General features: G+C 36.2%; 1 protein-coding gene across 2 annotated transcripts in view; it reads left to right on the forward strand.

The window, feature by feature from the left end:
* The window catches only part of LOC106075739 (uncharacterized), a 24,337-nt gene extending 5,360 nt beyond the window's left edge, over nucleotides 1-18,977 (forward strand). The window contains exons 1-12 of one of the 2 annotated variants that reach the window (XM_056005982.1): nucleotides 4,363-4,486; nucleotides 4,955-5,169; nucleotides 6,851-7,571; nucleotides 10,838-11,015; nucleotides 11,952-12,105; nucleotides 12,892-13,012; nucleotides 13,796-13,934; nucleotides 14,862-14,995; nucleotides 15,206-15,310; nucleotides 15,794-15,934; nucleotides 17,351-17,453; nucleotides 17,948-18,977. In XM_056005982.1, the coding sequence (XP_055861957.1) occupies nucleotides 5,029-5,169; nucleotides 6,851-7,571; nucleotides 10,838-11,015; nucleotides 11,952-12,105; nucleotides 12,892-13,012; nucleotides 13,796-13,934; nucleotides 14,862-14,995; nucleotides 15,206-15,310; nucleotides 15,794-15,934; nucleotides 17,351-17,453; nucleotides 17,948-18,791 (2,781 nt within the window). In that variant the 5' untranslated portion in view covers nucleotides 4,363-4,486; nucleotides 4,955-5,028 and the 3' untranslated portion in view covers nucleotides 18,792-18,977. Of the gene's footprint in view, nucleotides 1-4,362; nucleotides 4,487-4,954; nucleotides 5,170-6,850; nucleotides 7,572-10,837; nucleotides 11,016-11,951; nucleotides 12,106-12,891; nucleotides 13,013-13,795; nucleotides 13,935-14,861; nucleotides 14,996-15,205; nucleotides 15,311-15,793; nucleotides 15,935-17,350; nucleotides 17,454-17,947 lie in introns of those variants that run through there. The other variant, XM_056005981.1, reaches the window with a different exon arrangement.
* Nucleotides 18,978-18,997: the final 20 nt, after the last annotated feature.

Raw genomic sequence — 18,997 nt, forward strand, 5'->3', positions numbered from 1 at the left:
GTTACATGATGGAAAAAAAAACAACTAACAATTCAACCCTTGTAATAACAGATTAAAAGAACACTGATTACTTATAGGTCTAGGTCTAATACTAAACGAATGAAAGTATTAGAATAAGAATTTTTTTTTTTGAAGTGTCACTTGAACATAAGAACAGCTAGCTATAGAATTGGATGTTTGAGCTAGCCATAGAATTGGATGTATGAGCTAGCCATAGAATTTGATGTATGAGCTAGCCATAGAATTGGATGATTGAGCTAGCCATAGAATTGGATGTATGAGCTAGCTATAGAATTGAATGTATGAGCTAGCCATAGAATTGAATGTTTGAACTAGCCATAGAATTTGATGTTTGAGCTAGCCATAGAATTGAATGTTTGAGCTAGCCATAGAATTGGATGTATGAGCTAGCCATAGAATTGGATGTATGAGCTAGCCATAGAATTGAATGTATGAGCTAGCCATAGAATTGGGTGTATGAGCTAGCCATAGAATTGAATGTATGAGCTAGCCATAGAATTGGATTTATGAACTAGCCATAGAATTGGATGTATGAGCTAGCCATAGAATTGGATGTATGAGCTAGCCATAGAATTGGATGTATGAGCTAGCAATAGAATTGGATGTATGAGCTAGCCATAGAATTGGATGTATGAGATAGCCATAGAATTGGATGTATGAGCTAGCTATAGAATTGGATGTATGAGCTAGCCCTAGAATTGAATGTTTGAACTAGCCATAGAATTTGATGTTTGAGCTAGCCATAGAATTGAATGTTTGAGCTAGCCATAGAATTGGATGTATGAGCTAGCCATAGAATTGGATGTATGAGCTAGCCATAGAATTGAATGTATGAGCTAGCCATAGAATTGGATGTATGAGCTAGCCATAGAATTGGATGTATGAGCTAGCTATAGAATTGGATGTATGAGCTAGCCATAGAATTGGATGTATGAGCTAGCTCTAGAATTGAATGTTTGAACTAGCCATAGAATTGGATGTATGAGCTAGCCATAGAATTGGATGTATGAGCTAGCCATAGAATTGGATGTATGAGCTAGCCATAGAATTGAATGTATGAGCTAACCATAGAATTGAATGTATGAGCTAGCCATAGAATTGGATGTATGAGCTAGCCATAGAATTGGATGTATGAGCTAGCCATAGAATTGGATGTATGAGCTAGCAATAGAATTGGATGTATGAGCTAGCCATAGAATTGGATGTATGAGATAGCCATAGAATTGGATGTATGAGCTAGCTATAGAATTGGATGTATGAGCTAGCCATAGAATTGGATGTATGAGCTAGCCCTAGAATTGAATGTTTGAACTAGCCATAGAATTGGATGTATGAGCTAGCCATAGAATTGGATGTATGAGCTAGCCATAGAATTGGATGTATGAGCTAGCCATAGAATTGAATGTATGAGCTAGCCATAGAATTGGATGTATGAGCTAGCCATAGAATTGGATTTATGAACTAGCCATAGAATTGGATGTATGAGCTAGCCATAGAATTGAATGTATGAGCTAGCCATAGAATTGGATTTATGAACTAGCCATAGAATTGGATGTATGAGCTAGCCATAGAATTGGATGTATGAGCTAGCCATAGAATTGAATGTATGAGCTAGCCATAGAATTGGATTTATGAACTAGCCATAGAATTGGATGTATGAGCTAGCTATAGAATTGAATGTATGAGCTTGCCATAGAATTGGATGTATGAGCTAGCCATAGAATTGAATGTATGAGCTAGCCATAGAATTGAATGTATGAGCTAGCCATAGAATTGGATGTATGAGCTAGCCATAGAATTGGATGTATGAGCTAGCCATAGAATTGAATGTATGAGCTAGCCATAGAATTGGATTTATGAACTAGCCATAGAATTGGATGTATGAGCTAGCCATAGAATTGAATGTATGAGCTAGCCATAGAATTGAATGTATGAGCTAGCCATAGAATTGAATGTATGAGCTAGCCATAGAATTGGATTTATGAACTAGCCATAGAATTGGATGTATGAGCTAGCCATAGAATTGAATGTATGAGCTAGCCATAGAATTGAATGTATGAGCTAGCCATAGAATTGAATGTATGAGCTAGCCATAGAATTGGATTTATGAACTAGCCATAGAATTGGATGTATGAGCTAGCCATAGAATTGGATGTATGAGCTAGCCATAGAATTGAATGTATGAGCTAGCCATAGAATTGAATGTATGAGCTAACCATAGAACTGGATGTATGAGCTAGCCATAGAATTGAATGTATGAAAATATAAAGAAAAAAAAGCATAGGAAGCAATCCTTTTTCTTTGTTGAATTTCCAATATTTTATTTGTGACGAACATGACAGGATTGGAAACATTAGATTGAAAACATCATCACTACACTAGTAGGTCATAATTAGATTGTCACTGTCATACTAAACTAAACCATAATAATAATAATAATAATAATAATTTTATTTATAAAGCGCTGTTAACAAACAAAATGTAGGCTCAAGGCGCTGTAATAACATTACAAACACAAACACGACAACAGAAATACAAAACTAATCTAAAAAAGTTTTAAACAAGTAGGTCTTAATGTTCTTCGTAAAAGTGGTATAGCATGTTGTCTGTCTGATATCAGTGGGGAGTGAGTTCCAAACCTTTGGTCCGTGCACTGAAAAAGCCAGCAAAGCAGTAACTTTTGAGGGAGAACCATAACTCTAACCCTAATTGTAACCCTTCTTTTAAGATTTACTAAAATCTTTGTTTAAATATATTGCTCATCCTAATTCTAAGGCCTTCACGTGTTGTAGATCAGTTCAGTAACTTGATTTCATCTCAAATAAGAACTAAACTCTGTCTCTAGCTATGACTTTACAGACAGAAAAATATAACTGTAGGGATATAAGTGCTAATGATTTAGGATTGTTAGTTACGATGAATACTTGGATATAGATGACACGACAGTTATAGGAAAGGTGACATAGGAGGATTGTTTGTCCATAAGCAGGAGTCAACAAATTAAGCAGAGAGAAAGATTTGGCGTAACTCGCACCCCCTAGCGAGTATTGCAACTAGGATCTTGTTTTTCATTTCTGTTAAATGCAAAGTAAAAAGAAACACTTTACCTTACAGTTTTTTTTTTTTTACAAAGTTTGTGAAATGATTTACATGTTTCGGATGTTCCTAAGAGTTGAAGACAATCTACTTCCTATTTTAAACCTCCCGAAGGACGAAGGGGGATGGCACCGGGCAGGAAATGAATCCGGGACCATCGAAACAACCAAACGACAGTCCAGCGCGCAGACCTCACGCCCAGACAGCCATCCTGTAGCACACTCACTCTGTCTGAAACTTTACGCAATCATTTATTGTACCTAAAAATACATGAATCTATCAAAACAATTAAACCAATTAGTCAATAAATTTTTGGTTATTAATTATTTTTGTTTGATATCGAGAAAAGAAACAAGGAAATAAAACATACAGTATTGAGAAATATGGTTTTTAAATGTTTTTAAAAAGTATTGTTTTATTTCACTTGTTTTATTATATTTGTTTTGTTTGTATAATAAGTTGACATCGTTTCTTCTGAAATAAAGATTATTGCGCCCTAGTTCAGATCTCCCTCAGAACGACTGGATTCGAACTACGGGACAGCTATTTCGACATTCCTAGCGCTTACCACGCAGCCCTCCATATATTCGGGATACCCCTCTGTTAGTACTATAACCCAATACTACACAACGCAACAGAACCACAAGTGATACTTACAAAGTAAAACTGAAAATCATGTCCACTTTAGTTTCTGAAACACTTTAGTGCATGGTGAGTAGATCTTGATATTTCAGAACAGACAGTCAACACTATAATCATAACACTTAAATATAATCACTACACGATACAGGACAGCCGAGTGTGCTTATTGATTTTACGTACTAAAGCTTTAGACTATTTCTTACTATCTTCATAATGAAGTGTCCCAGTTCTTTGATGGCATTCACTTCATGTATACACGACTCGTTTCGTACAGATGTAAAAATATTTATTCATAAACTTGAATACCATAACGATCAACTGCTTGTAGCATAGAATAACCTACAATTTGCTGGGCACGTTGTATGGTGTAATAATGAAGGAGTAATCGAACTCAATCAATTTACATGCATCAAAGAAATAAATCAAAGTGAGACGATGTATAGCCAATCTTTTTACATGTTCACTTTTCTAGAGAGCAGCTGTCTAAATAGATTTAAAAATAGATTTTTTTTTTCCGAGAAGGAAATCGTCAATGAATTGAAGCGGATCGGGAGGAATTACTGTTCATTGCAGTGACCTTCAGTCTATCAGAGTTGGAAATACACTTCAGTGTTGAAGCTAACATATGTGTGTGTAATAACAATATTCAGTCATGCGCTTTCACTGTGTCCGCTGACACGGAGAAGTTGGAATAAAGACTTATTATTGCTGCATAAAATAGAGACAGGTTAGCGTACACACTATTTTCTTTCATTTCTTTGTTTCGAGTGCCCCTAGACCCACTCATACACCAATGACGTAATAACCAATGACGTAATAATAAGGCTTGTTATAATAAGCAAGTTGGCGCCTATGCAGGTCTTTAAAGCGTTTCCGTAGGGCACCTCTGTTACGTCGACCACCTTTCAGATCATTAAAGCAGGACAGACGTAGACGGCGAAAAAAAAATATAAATCGACCACCGGCACTAATTGTGGCAAAATATGTAGGTTCAAGCTGGGGCTGCGTAACCACGAGAAATACTGCTTACCTCATATTTTTTCGGACTCGAAGACAAGCGTTATTAATATCTTGTTATTTGAATACAACGTGCCTGCTATGCCAAGTTTATATTTAGATGCTTTCTATGTTGTTTTTTTTTTAGTTTTCTTCCTGTTTGTGTCTACTAGTCTACTACTCTTGTTTTCCTCATTAGTTTTATCACAAGTTTGTAACTACTCAAACCAAGGGTCGAAGACCGACTCCCCTGTCTCAAACGTGTCTTAAATCATGTCTCCAATCATAATGACGCCATATTTAACAAGTATCAGGCAGGCTGAGAAAGATGAAATCAAGGCCGCCATGAGGACCGGTCAAATAGTACAGCTGCATGGCCCACCGATGGTTGGAAAATCAGTTCTAATAGAGCAGGTGAGTCTCTAATCTTTTAACTCTTTCTCTCCGTAATTATTTACCACATTCTGGTGGAATCAACGCTGGCATCGTCAGTTAGGAGAGAAAGAGTTAATACTGTTAGGATCTTTCTAGTTTTAATCGTTAGTTACAAATACAATCCAGTGAATGAGCGTGCCCTGCTTCAAATGAGTTCGGCGACCCTGCCATGACCTACTTTTTTTTTGTTTTATATGTTTTGCATGTTCCTTCAGAATGAAAGATTATTACATCCTAGCCCTAGCCTTCTCGCAGGACGAAGTGGAATAGCAGCGGACTGGGTTCGAACCCTGGAACATGTAGGCAGCACTCTAGAGCGCATAGCACACGATCAAGCAGCCTTAGACTTTTTTGAGTCTAATTCAACCTATGTCTGATGTTAATAAAATAATATTTTGTAGTGCAGTGCACATCTATCAACATACTACATCAACATCAACTGCACACACTAGATTCTTTTCGCTAAAATTAAAAGTTTTAAAATATTTTATTTGTGAGGACATGAAAAATAAACAAAAAAAAACATTCAAAAATTATTTTTTTTCTGAAGACAATACCTGCCTCATACAACTTAGACAGAACAATTATTAATATCTAATACAGTGTATCCTATACTTTTTCCTTAACGGAACATTGCGCACATTGTGAGTATTTCGCTAAATACTGCTTTTTTTTTTTAGAGATACTATATCACGTGATGACCTACTAGTTAATTATTCCAGTAGTTCGTGGACCATCTATTCAGGCCTCGCGGAACACTAGGGTTCGCGGAACACAGTTTGAGAAACACTGAACTAATGAATGCTAGATTTTTAAAAAATGAAACATTCGGTTTGAAGTTGTTGTTTTTTTTTCATCTTACCTCAACCACCGATAATTTAAAATTAAAAAAAAAAAAGCAAAATAAAAAAAAAACATAGGCAATATAAGGGAAGAACTACAAATTCACTGCCATATTTTCATAGATCTATTTTTTTCTATGTAAAACAAAATTAAATATTTACCACTAATTGACTATATAATTGTTTAATTTTTTATTCATGCTTTGTCATCGACTATAAGTCCTTTTCGAAGATTTCGACTTTATTCGAGAATAGGAAATGGGACAAAACGAAATAAGATAAATAATCTCACATTTACAGCCACTTCTCTCAATATGTAGTATTTATTTCTCTTTTTGATACCAAACGACATCAATAATTACCGACAAAATACTTGGTTACATATCGGTTGATTCATGCTTTGTTTAGGTACAGCAAATAATTGTGCGAAAATTTAAAAATTTCAACTTGATCGGATAATGGGTCTGTAAGAAATAACATATAAAACAGACAGCCAGACAGACAGACGGACAGACAGGCAGAGTGAGTTTACACAAGCTTTCTAATTAAAACAGGATTTACTTCAAATGAACACAAAATAAATTGTAAAGTCTAACTGAATCATTAAAATAGGTATATTAATTAATACATCAATGCGTTGACTTGGAGCCAAAAGATATAAGACAGATATAGGGGAAACAACTGCAAAGACTCCTCCATAGCATTAAGAGTCTTAATAGGCATGCGCAATCCAATCTTCACTTTCACAACGTTTATATTACCTTAAATTAAGAAGTAATAAGAAACAAAAAATAATGAGAGTTCTACCTTCCATGCAGGTCATTGATGAAATGCAAACAAATGGGACGAGCAATAATGTGGTGCATTACTCTATCGACTGCAAAGCTTTGAAAAGTTTCACGGAGTTCCTGCAGAGAACTTTTCTAAGCCAAGAGTCTACGTCTGCCAACAATCTCACGTCTGCTAGAGGTCTCACGAGTACACTTGTACTTGACAAAATACGGTCTGTACTAAAGGCTGACCCAAGCAGACGACATATATTTGTATTTCACAAATGTGAAGCACTGCGCATGTCAGGAAACGATCACGAGTTTCTCAAATTCCTCGACTGTATTTCCAGACTCTCAGCATCGGAGAACATCAAAGTCAATGTCATCTTTACATCTAACGTCAAATTTCCCACCACTGGACGAGATATTGAGGACGTACATCTTAGAATGCTGACGGATGATCTGGATGTTGAAAGTTTACTAAGACACTATAGTCAATGCAAGTCCGCGATGGTCAACCATGTCAGGATTTGTCAACGGGTTCTTGCATTTCCAGCCGGGATAATACAATTTTCTAAAACATTTCTGAATACTGCTTCAACACATTCAGCGCAATCTTTGATTCCATTGATTACAAGCGACCCTGAATTCTTGTCATCAATATTTCAAAGAAAACTGGAAGAGGCCACGAGGATGAGGTGGCTGGACGATAGAGACTTAGCTTTCATAGCCAGATGTCGTCCTGTCTTTCTGCGCACCTATACACAAGGTAATTATTTATTGATTCACATTCCTTAAGGTTTGCTCATCATTGTCATGTTGATTATTGAAATATAAAGAAAAAAAAGGTTCAACTCTCAGACCTAGCGATTTATGTGACAAATGGTGTTTAAGTCAGCTATTTCTGTGTTAGGTCAGCTGTTTCTGTGTTAGGTCAGCTGTTTCTGTGTTAGGTCAGCTGTTTCTGTGTTTGCTCAGCTGTTTCTGTGTTAGGTCAGCTGGTTTCTGTGTTTGGTCAGCTGTTTCTGTGTTAGGTCAGCTTGTTTTTTGTGTTTGGTCAGCTGTTTCTGTGTTTGGTCAGCTGTTTCTGTGTTAGGTCAGCTGTTTCTGTGTTTGGTCAGCTGTTTCTGTGTTAGGTCAGCTGTTTCTGTGTTAGGTCAGCTGTATCTGTGTTAGGTCAGTTGTTTCTGTGTTAGGTCAGCTGTTTCTGTGTTAGGTCAGCTGTTTCTGTGTTTGCTCAGCTGTTTCTGTGTTAGGTCAGCTGGTTTCTGTGTTTGGTCAGCTGTTTCTGTGTTAGGTCAGCTTGTTTTTTGTGTTTGGTCAGCTGTTTCTGTGTTTGGTCAGCTGTTTCTGTGTTAGGTCAGCTGTTTCTGTGTTTGGTCAGCTGTTTCTGTGTTAGGTCAGCTGTTTCTGTGTTAGGTCAGCTGTATCTGTGTTAGGTCAGTTGTTTCTGTGTTAGGTCAGCTGTTTCTGTGTTAGGTCAGCTGTTTCTGTGTTAGATCAGCTGTTTCTGTGTTAGGTCAGCTGTTTCTGTGTTAGGTCAGCTGTTTCTGTGTTAGGTCAGCTGTTTCTGTGTTAGGTCAGCTGTTTCTGTGGCCCACGCTTAACGAGGTGGTCGTAGGGCTAGAACAAAGACTGTCTTAACTTTTCCATCAGAGCTGGGGCGCTCAGTGGAGCCCTAAACATGACGAAATTCAAAATGCTAGTCTTCATCGGGGTTCGAAACTTCGTAGCTCTTAACCACTCAGTCACCCCGCCCCCTTTTATTTAAATTCATTTAAATTAGTTATGTCTTGTCTTGTTTTAAATAAAAAAAATAAAATTACAATATTGATAATCATACTAATTAAATTCTGGGTTTAAAAAAAATCTGGACTGTCTTTAGTTTTGTCCGTTAGAATGTCCCTGTCACAAGAATACATGGGTCTTTGATATCTCAGTGTGCTATTGGTGAGGATACATTCTGTGTTGACTACAAGATCTGGTTGTTGAGGAATCAATATTGTAACGTGTTAAGTGTACCAATACGAAGACTCGGACAATAGAGGGCGTGGTCTTCTTAACATTTACATTGATTTGTAACTTTATAAAAGAGACCTTGGGATAGAGACGTCGACATAAAGTCAAGATAAAGTAAACAATTTAAATCTTAATGAGCTCATCACTTTGTATTAATCTGTCACCACGTGACCACTGCCCTAGATCTATGAGGGCTCCAAGATATTTTCTTTTGACGTAGTCCCGACCTGACGATTGGGTGTTGAGCTAACTTAATACTCTGTTTACAGATGATGTGAAACTTATGGCTTTTATGGACGTCGGTTAACGAGGGTGTCATGTGGCCATAACAAAGACCCAGCACCCCAACTAATGTTTAGTAACCACTAGCGTTGGGTTGATGAACCTTCTGAAAAGATGTCCAAGTTTAAAATCTCAACCTTCACCTGGATTCGAACTCGTGATCCCTTGGTTTGAAATGCTCTTTCACTTGGCGAAAAAAAAAAGCCCTAATCTTGTTTTTTAACTCAGTGCTAAAATAATTTTTGGTGTATTTTATATTGAGTTTCAGAAAGAGTTCTAGATTGTCAGGGACACTAAATTGAACATCCCTTGTGCTAACTAAAAATAAATTGATCTATAATTTTTAATATCTCAATGCATTTCTGCTGATCTTCGTATCTAACCTCCTATATTACTGCTAGTAAGTTTCTCATTTCTTTTTAAATACATTTTTTTAGAGTCACAGAGTGAAAGTCTAATAAAAGTTAGTTAAAGTTCCCCTTTCAGACCTTGTGATCTATAAGACAGATGATGTAAAGCTCATCTGTTTCTATGGCCGACGGTTAACTAGGGAGTCATGTGGCTAGCATAACGACCAACCGCGTTACTTTTCCCAGCTTTTGTAAGGTAGCCATTGTAGTTGGGGATGCCTAAAGGAACAAAATAAAAATAAATTCTAAAGCTTTCTCCGTAATGAAATTATTTCAGCTTGAGCATTCTATTCACGTGTGTTTGTCATCAAAGAATGAATAGTTGATGTAAGCGCGACATTAAGAACTTCTAGATTAACACCAACAGCTGGGAGATACAATGATAGGAGGTCAGGCGTAAAAGAGAGGACTTTGATTCCAGATACTGGACAGCCAAAAAGGAGGGACAAGGCTTAAAACACAAGCAGCCCTAATGGTGACCATGCATATGTATTATGTATCAAGGATTGGTCTATTTGTCAAGGATTGGTCTATTTGTCATGCGAGGCGTTGCGATGAAAAAAAGATGTACTTTCCAGACGTACATTGTTCCCACAATTATTAACTGAAACTAACAAACTAGCTCTACATCCTACAGACCTGATCTTCTTCTGTTACTTTCTTTGGTATCTATTCAGAGTTCTCCTTTCAGACCTTGCGATCTATAGGGCAGATGATGTTAAGGTCATCTGTTTCTTTGGCCAAAGGTTAACGAGCAGGGTGTTATGTGGCTAGAACAACGACCAACAGCCTTTACTTTCCCCAATTAAGGTCAGTTATCCATTAGAGTTGGGTGGACTCAGGGGCGCCCTAAGAATCCAGAAATTCAAAATCCCAGTTGTAGTAAAACACTACAGGAAAACATGTCTTTATATTAGGCTTTATTGTACATGAATGACAAAACAGTTCGCTATAACACAGTACACACACACACAAACTGACCTGGACACCAAGACAAACCAGTACAGATCCGTTCACAACACACAACAAGAAACATAAATACACAACACCTGTCTTCACAGAGATTCAAACACATGACTTCAGGTTAGGAGGCCAAGCATTCAACAACTCAGCCAACGCACCCCCCCCCCCATCTATTCATGACATTAATTTATATTCGGATTGGCCATGACCGTGTTTGGCGAAAGTGGTTGCCGGCAATTAGCTGAATCTCAAATTTGAATATGTTCATTCTATTCTCACAATTGTTGTTTCTACGAGTTAATTTGTTGAACACACTTTTTGCTTAAATAGCACTATACCCTTGTATTTGTTTTGTTGGCAGAAATGTTACACGAAATGTTGGGACCTCAGGTCAGTACAATGGAGCGCGAGAGATATCTCAGGAGACTAAGAGAGAGGCACGTCCTTGTAGACACACATGACCTCAACAGACTCATCTTCCACCCTTTAGTCACTTATCTATGTATGACCTACAGTGGTTCACTGCGCTATGGCATCAGGTATTTTTCTTTTGGTGTTAAATACATAGTTTTAGAGTTTTTTTTTTACAAAATAAATGATAGCATTGTTATAATGTCCCAGAGCCGCTCCCCACATAACAAATGGAAAATAACACAATAAACACGCTACGGGAGAACACAAAAAGAATAACATTCAACAGTATTTAACTCTTTCCCTTCATAATTATTTTCCTCGTTCCAACGGAATTCTCCATTTTGCTAATTTGCATTTTTCCACACTGCTATGATTAAGCTTGAATAACTTTTTTTGTTTTTCGTCAGAAATTGTTTTATTCAGTATAGAATTAAAGGGGAATGCGTGCTCTTTATACATAACACAAAGTAAAGTTTATACAATCAAACGTTAATTTCATTTAATGAAGTCAGAGCAACGATGATATCGTCTATTAGGAAAGAAAGAGTTAATAAATGATACGTGAAACTAATGGTCAGGCTTATCAAAATGGAATATACAGAGGGTAGATTCTGCTTTGTAGTTAAACATTCATTTTATGGGGCGAGGTGGCTGAGTGATTAAACGCTTGGTTTCTGAAAAGAGTAGTCTCGGGGAAGACTGGGATTTTCAATTTCGGCACCTAACTCTAATCGGCACCTGACATTAGTTGGAGGAAAGTAAAGGTTGTAGTTCTTTGTGCTGGCCACGTGACACCCTCATTAGCCTGTGCCAGTCCAACATATGATGTTCACATCATGATATCTGCCCTATAGAACGCAAGGTCTGAATGGGGTGCTTTACTTGAGTTTGTCATTGCCAGTGACACGAAAAAGATTTTAAATTTTACACTCCTTCAAAACAGTATACATTGATTCTTGTAAACACTCACGAGACATTCAAGTGCTTCTGTATTGAACATTTTTTAGTATCATGTTCGTATGAATCGCTCTTTAAAATAAATTGTTTCTATTTCATTCTAGACAAAACCAATCCTCATTACTAACTCGTTCAGACGGCAACATGAATATTACTGGGAGAGATCTTCAGTATTTCAGCCACTGGTCAGAGATTAGGACGCTTCTACACAAGGCAGTACCTCAGCCCCGAGACGGGTCATTGGATGCGCTATGCAAGGTGAGGGTCTTGCTAATGAATTTTAAATACTTCTTTAGACATCATTTAAAACTTGTAATTTACAAAAACGAATTGAGGCATATTTTCTTTATTTGTGTTGTAAGGAGTCATAACTTTAGTATGAGTGACATTTTATAACTTTAGAATGAGTGACATAGAAGAGAGCACCTGGCTGCATGTGGCGTCGGAACGAGACAGCTGGAGGTCACTCACGAAGGCCGCGGGATACACATTTGAGACCAAAAGAAAATCTGCTGCCGAGAACAAACGCAGACGACGAAAAGAAAATCTAAATCGACCACCTGCGAAAAATGGTTATGCTTGCCCTGGATGTGGCAAAATATTTAGGTCACAGCATTCCTCATTAATCTTCAAACTCGAAGACAAGCCTTACTTAAGGAGACAATCAGCTACTTTCATTAAATGGCAAAAAACTTCATAGTGTCCTAAGCTTTTTTGTTTTAAAACAAGCAAAAACCCTGGCCCATCGAGAAAACTAAACGACAGTCCAGAGCGCACGACCAGGATAGTATTAACAATAAAGACTAATATCATTAGAGTATTACAATGTGTATGATTATGTTCAAAAAAGTATTAGACATAATCGTCTGGTATTAGAGTATCGTTAGCAGCAATGAGACAATACTAGGGGAAGGAATCAAATACTAAGGGAAGGAATCTTGTCTTCTTTATGTATTATGACCTTCTCTTTCTTTCTCCGCTTCTTGTTATTAGAAAGTAAAGATCTTTACAAAGGTAACATTTCAAATTTACTTTCATATACAGGTCGGTGTAACGGCTGGCAAAGTAATTATTGTTGTCTTTGCGGAGAAAGATGCCAGCCACCTATACAACAATCTGATGAAATATTCAACACGCCTGGAGGCCAGTAAAGATCTTGATCTTGGTAAGCAGAGTTTAATAAAATATTCCAGTTTAATCTCCGCCATAGTAACTGGAAAGCAGAAGAAAATATAAGTTAGCTATAATAATGGAAATGTCTTGATTCCGAACATTAAGGATGCGTGCAGTGATTCACACGATTATGCAGACCTAGTTGCGACCTGCATATTTTCCCCCCATCTTGCGCAGACAAATCAGTGGTCCGCTGGCGGTCTATTTAAGTTAGCTAGAGCAACAGTTGAACAGCGTGAAATATATTGATAAATGATTTTGTATGTTGAACAAATAATGGTCTAAACAAGAACAATTAAATAAGAAAACAAAACAACAGTCTGTGTACTTTAGCAAATTTACTACTTTAAACACGAACTTAAAAAAAAACAAGTATAAAACCAAGATCTTTTATTAGTATTACAAAATGTAAGGGACACTAATGATAATTTCCACTCAAAACTAAGTTCTTTTAAACAAGATGTAAACTAATAATATCAACTGGAACTAGCAACAATTCTGAAAAAAACAAACATCACGCTGGAGTCTGTGTTTCAAATTCCTATCATACCTTCAGAGTGTTACGTTATAGCAAAACCTCCTGCAGGAAGTCAGGGAATGGCAGCTGGCAGGGTTCAAACTTGGGACCTTCTTGATGACAGTTTAAATCGCATACCGCACGTCCAGTCAGCCTTGTTTTCAAAATTTAATTAGCAAGAAGTTTTCTTAACGACGTAACCTGTTTTAATTCTTTTCTTCAGTTTTATCATTTGTTATTTCTTGTATGTATGAAAAGTTCTAGACTGGCAGCTCGCAGAAAGTTTTCTCGACTCCAAGTTGGCTCTGAAAAAGAAAAGTCAATTACATTTCTTTAAATGGACAGCCATTCAAGAAGTCTACGAAATGTTACAGAGACAGGACTACAATGAAAAAATGTAAGTGAACAAAAATTCACTGGATCTACTGGATGATTTATTTTTTTACATGGCGGAAAATTTATAACTAGCTAGATTTGTTGGTGTATCGGGTGTATAAAAAAACAATAAATGTTGATAGGCTAGGTTTTTAATAATAGTTATATCGTTACAGCTATGTTCATTTTAGCATTGCAGAATTAACTTTATTGTGTTGGTAAATTTGATTTAGTTGGCAGTATTGAACTTTAATTTAGTTGGCAGTATTGAACTTTAATTTAGTTGGCAGTATTGAACTTTAATTTAGTTGGCAGTATTAAACTTTAATTTAGTTGGCAGTATTGAACTTTGATTTAGTTGGCAGTATTGAACTTTAATTTAGTTGGCAGTATTGAACTTTAATTTAGTTGGCAGTATTGAACTTTAATTTAGTTGGCAGTATTGAACTTTAATTTAGTTGGCAGTATTGAACTTTAATTTAGTTGGCAGTATTGAACTTTAATTTAGTTGGCAGTATTGAACTTTGATTTAGTTGGCAGTATTGAACTTTAATTTAGTTGGCAGTATTGAACTTTAATTTAGCCTCCTTGACATTGTTTAGCTTGTTGTGAAAATCTCCTACGTGTGTATAGAACATTTTGAAAATGATAGTAATAGTAGATTTTATAGATCGAGAGGATACAATCGCTATATTATAGTTAAACAAATCATGTGGCTGAGTGGCTACGCGCTTAGCTTTCTAACCGGGGTCCCGTTTCGAATCCTGGTGAAGACTGGGATTTTTATTTTGGAATCTTAAGGCGCTTGTGAGTCAAACCTGCTCTAAATGGGTACCTGAAATTATTTGGGGAAAAGAAACAGATAACTTTTACATCATCTGCACTATAGTTTGCAAGGTCTGAGAGGGGAGCTCAAATCTCTTGTCTTTATTCTTTGTGAATTGTCCAGAATTGATGAAGTTGATAAAGAGAACGAAAGCCTGCAACACTTTACAGAAACAGAAGACGATAATAATAACACTGCTACTGAATATCACGTGACAGATAGCATGAGTGACTATCATTGCCCACAAATCTGTACAGGTAATCTTAGCCAATAAGGGATTATTAGTAATGAAATGATTTAGAAAATTTGTGAAACATTAAAACCCACACACAATTTGTTATGTTTAAAATATTTGTACTTAAAACAAAAATTCTATGTAATATAACAGTTTTTATTTTTTTATACTAGTATTTACATGTGTACGCATTGTATGCAAAGTTGAAATATTGGATTTATATATAATTCAGAAAGTCCAGTGGATGATTTGTATTCATTATTTGATACACTTCATGATACACAGACAGATGATTCTCACCAATGTCCGTCACAAAGAATTAAACCAAATCAAGTAGGTACGTACTTCTCCATACTAGCAGCACTAGAATTAGAAGCAAAAGGTTGACTTCAGGGTTTTTAGAAGTATAACAGATAAGTTTGGAATAACAGATAAGTTTGGAATAACAGATAATTTTGAAATAACAGATAAGTTTCGAATAACCGATAAGTTTGAAATAACAGAAACGTTTGGAATAACAGATAAGTTTGGAATAACAGATAAGTTTGGAATAACAGATAATTTTTAATTAACAGATAAATTTGAAATAACAGATAAGTTTGGAATAACAGATAATTTTTAATTAACAGATAAATTTGAAATAACAGATAAGTTTGGAATAACAGATAATTTTGAATTAACAGATAAATTTGAAATAACAGATAAGTTTGGAATAACAGATAATTTTGAATTAACAGATAAGTTTGAAATAACATATAAGTTTTAAAACGTTTGCGTGCAGAATTGTTATCTGTAAGTTACTTGTAAATATATTTCACAGAGGATACTGACCTACGAAAAGCTTTGAAGTGTTACAAGAAATCTTTAGAGCTAAGACGTTATACTGGAGATATTACACCGTACATAATGTGTGTTCCTCTTGACAACTTGTCTTCCCTGCTGTTTCAGCTATCGCAAGGAGGTAATTGTTACATTGTATGTGTCACAATGTGTCTTTGTATGTGTCACAATGTGTCTTTGTATGTGGCACAAAGTGTCTTTGTATGTGTCACAAAGTGTCTTTGTATGTGTCACAAAGTGTCTTTGTATGTGTCACAAAGTGTCTTTGTATGTGTCACAAAGTGTCTTTGTATGTGTCACAATTTGTCTTTGTACGTGGCACAATGTGTCTTTGTACGTGGCACAATGTGTCTTTGTATGTGTCTCATATTGCATCTTTGAATGAGGCTGATGTTGTACTTGGTTGTTGTGCTCTGACCCGGTTACTCAAAAATAGGAGCTGAAGAACATTTTATTTATTTATGTTATTAATCAGTTGGTTACTGTAAATATATATCTACTTAGTCTATAGTTAGAAAGATAAATTCACCTGTATGAGTTGAACAGGTTTTCTTTTTGGTTTATACTCTAAAGATTAGATTAAGGATGAGTCTAATTTAAAGTCAAAGCTTTGTTATTGAGACGAGACAGTAGTGTGCCTCGGTGAGGAAGGTCTTTGTCTTACTATTTTGCATTCTCATTTTTTTTACTTCATTCTCTTGGCCAACACAACCTTTATTTCCTTATTTATTTTTGTGTTGCTAAGTAAAATCCTTATTATAATTTGTTGAACTGCGACCTTGTTAAGTCCATTACTTCCATGTCTCAGTAAGTTATATCTAGAGGCTATAGGTAATAGACAAGGTAATACAATTAGCAACTAACCTGCTAGCACAACAGAAGTCACTGATCTTATGGCATAATCCTAGTACGGCTAGTAGGCTACTAGATCACAATGAATTGGAAGAAATACTCGAAGAAATCCCTGGTTTCTGTTCCTAAGTAAAAATACATTTTAATGGAATCTCAGAATTGTTTGACGATTTTTAATTAAGCAAGATGTTCGAAGTAAAAAATATAGAATCTGTTTCAATGTCAAGCCCATCCATTCTTTTAGATTGTCATACCATTGCTTTCTCTGTCTGCCTTTTCTTCTTTTTTCCTGGTACTGTACTCTGATGGAATGTCTTTGCAGGCCCTGAGGACCTCGTGATATAGCCAGCCATACAGTTTAAGTTTGTGTTTTTTGATAGTGGTCAACAGGTCATTTTGGGGCCTAATGACCAGTGAGATCCTGTCACGTTTTCCTCATTTGTGATGCAGTCTTTGTAGGTGATACCTTGAATCCTTATAGAGCAAATCAATTCCATTGCTAGGATTTTCTTCCAATACTTCTAATAGCGTTTAAGTCTCGCAAGCATACAAGAACATCGCCATGCATGCCAAAAGAGCGAAACAGTCTGATTTTAATGCTTTATTATCTACTTTTTGTTCTATCTATATCTTCATTTCAATGTTATTTACAGACTTAAGTATTGAATTATTAGACTATCTACAGGGTCCCTGACAGATGATCATCTTCATAAAGCTTTAGAGATACTGTCTGAAACAAACTGGCATTTCTGTGATCAAGTTCTGACTCTGGATCCTATCACTAGGAAGTAAGAGTCAATCTCATTCCATTACCTTTTTTAAAACTATTCGTTTGAGCTCATGTATTGAATTAAAAAAATAAACTTTTAAATGTTATATTGCCTCTGTATTTCATTATTCCCAAAACATAAAAAAGTTCATAATTACTTTACAAAAACCGAAGAAAAGCAATTATTTATTTTAATCCGGGGAGTACCAGATAGTACCACTATCGGTGGGTCTTCTTACGGTTGATATATCCCTTGGTTAGTGCGTGTTCTCCACCCAATTTCCTCTTTTCCAATCCCAAGTATTGAGTAGAATTTCGGTTGACTTTGTCAGTGTCCAGGTCTCACTTGCATACCTAGCTACTGGTCTTATTATGTTTTTGTCCATTTATTAATAATTTGTGTATGCCTTGTTCTAAAACCACCATTTATAAGAATGTGATGTATTAATTTTTTGACTATTTTACCTCAACTGTTTCTTAAGATGTTTAAATATTTTTGTGTGTACATTCCAGACACAAATATTTCCAGGCTTTTGAATGCCTCTTGCAAGCCTTGTCTAGTTTAACAGAAAGAAATCAGTTTGATGATTATACATCAACGTTTCTACTAGACCTTGCACATCTACGATTTGTGATGGAAGATGTATCTCAAACTGGTGTGGGTGCACCTCATCTGAATAAATCAGCAGAAGACTTTCTACAAGACATAGTGTCCATCAGAGAATCTCCTCCACATGCAGGTTTTGATTTCCATTCTAATTACTTGTCGGCTTGTGTCCATGGTATGGTGTTACACCTGAGAAATTCCAAGCGTGAATTTGACAAATACCATTCATATTTCAAGGATTACCGAACGTATGTTAAAAATCACAAACTAATTAAAACTGAAACGAAACATTCTATCCTTTCGAAATATAACAAGTTGAGCAAGTACGTGAAGAAACAAAACTTTCAAAGTATTAACATCAATAAGTTCCATGACTGTGTAGCCGCTGTTTGCTACCGATGTCCAATGCTACGCCAACATGCAGAAACATCAAGGAGACCCCAGGCGCTGCGGGAGGACTGTAACTCTCGTAAAACACTGCCTTCCATATCAAGCGAACGGACGCTTTCCAGTGACGGGTCCGAGACCTGCTTAGGTGCAAGTGTTTCTAACTCTTCTGAAGCAGAGGAAAAGATTGAGGATATGTTGATGTTGGGCGATGAGTTTGTTATAAATCCATCCACAATGGCGACAAGTGTTATCATCGCTTTGAACAGTTCAACCATAGAGAGCGACAGTTTCTCGGGCATCAGTAGTATCAGCGATGGAAGGGAGACTATTAGTGTCTGTAATCCATCAATCAATGACTAAAGCTTAGAGATTCTGCAAATTCTAAATACACCAAAGTGTTCTACATCTAATCATTATTTAGTATAAACTATTTGGAACACATAAAACACTTTTTTATCTGACAATAATAATACCAACAGAGAAATGTCTAACTGTTTGACAGCATGTTATCATAGGGGGACTAAGCGAGATTTGAAAGACATCTTATATTATAGGTAATAGATATA

This window comes from Biomphalaria glabrata, chromosome 12, assembly GCF_947242115.1.
Source record: "Biomphalaria glabrata chromosome 12, xgBioGlab47.1, whole genome shotgun sequence".
Lineage (NCBI taxonomy): Eukaryota > Metazoa > Mollusca > Gastropoda > Planorbidae > Biomphalaria > Biomphalaria glabrata.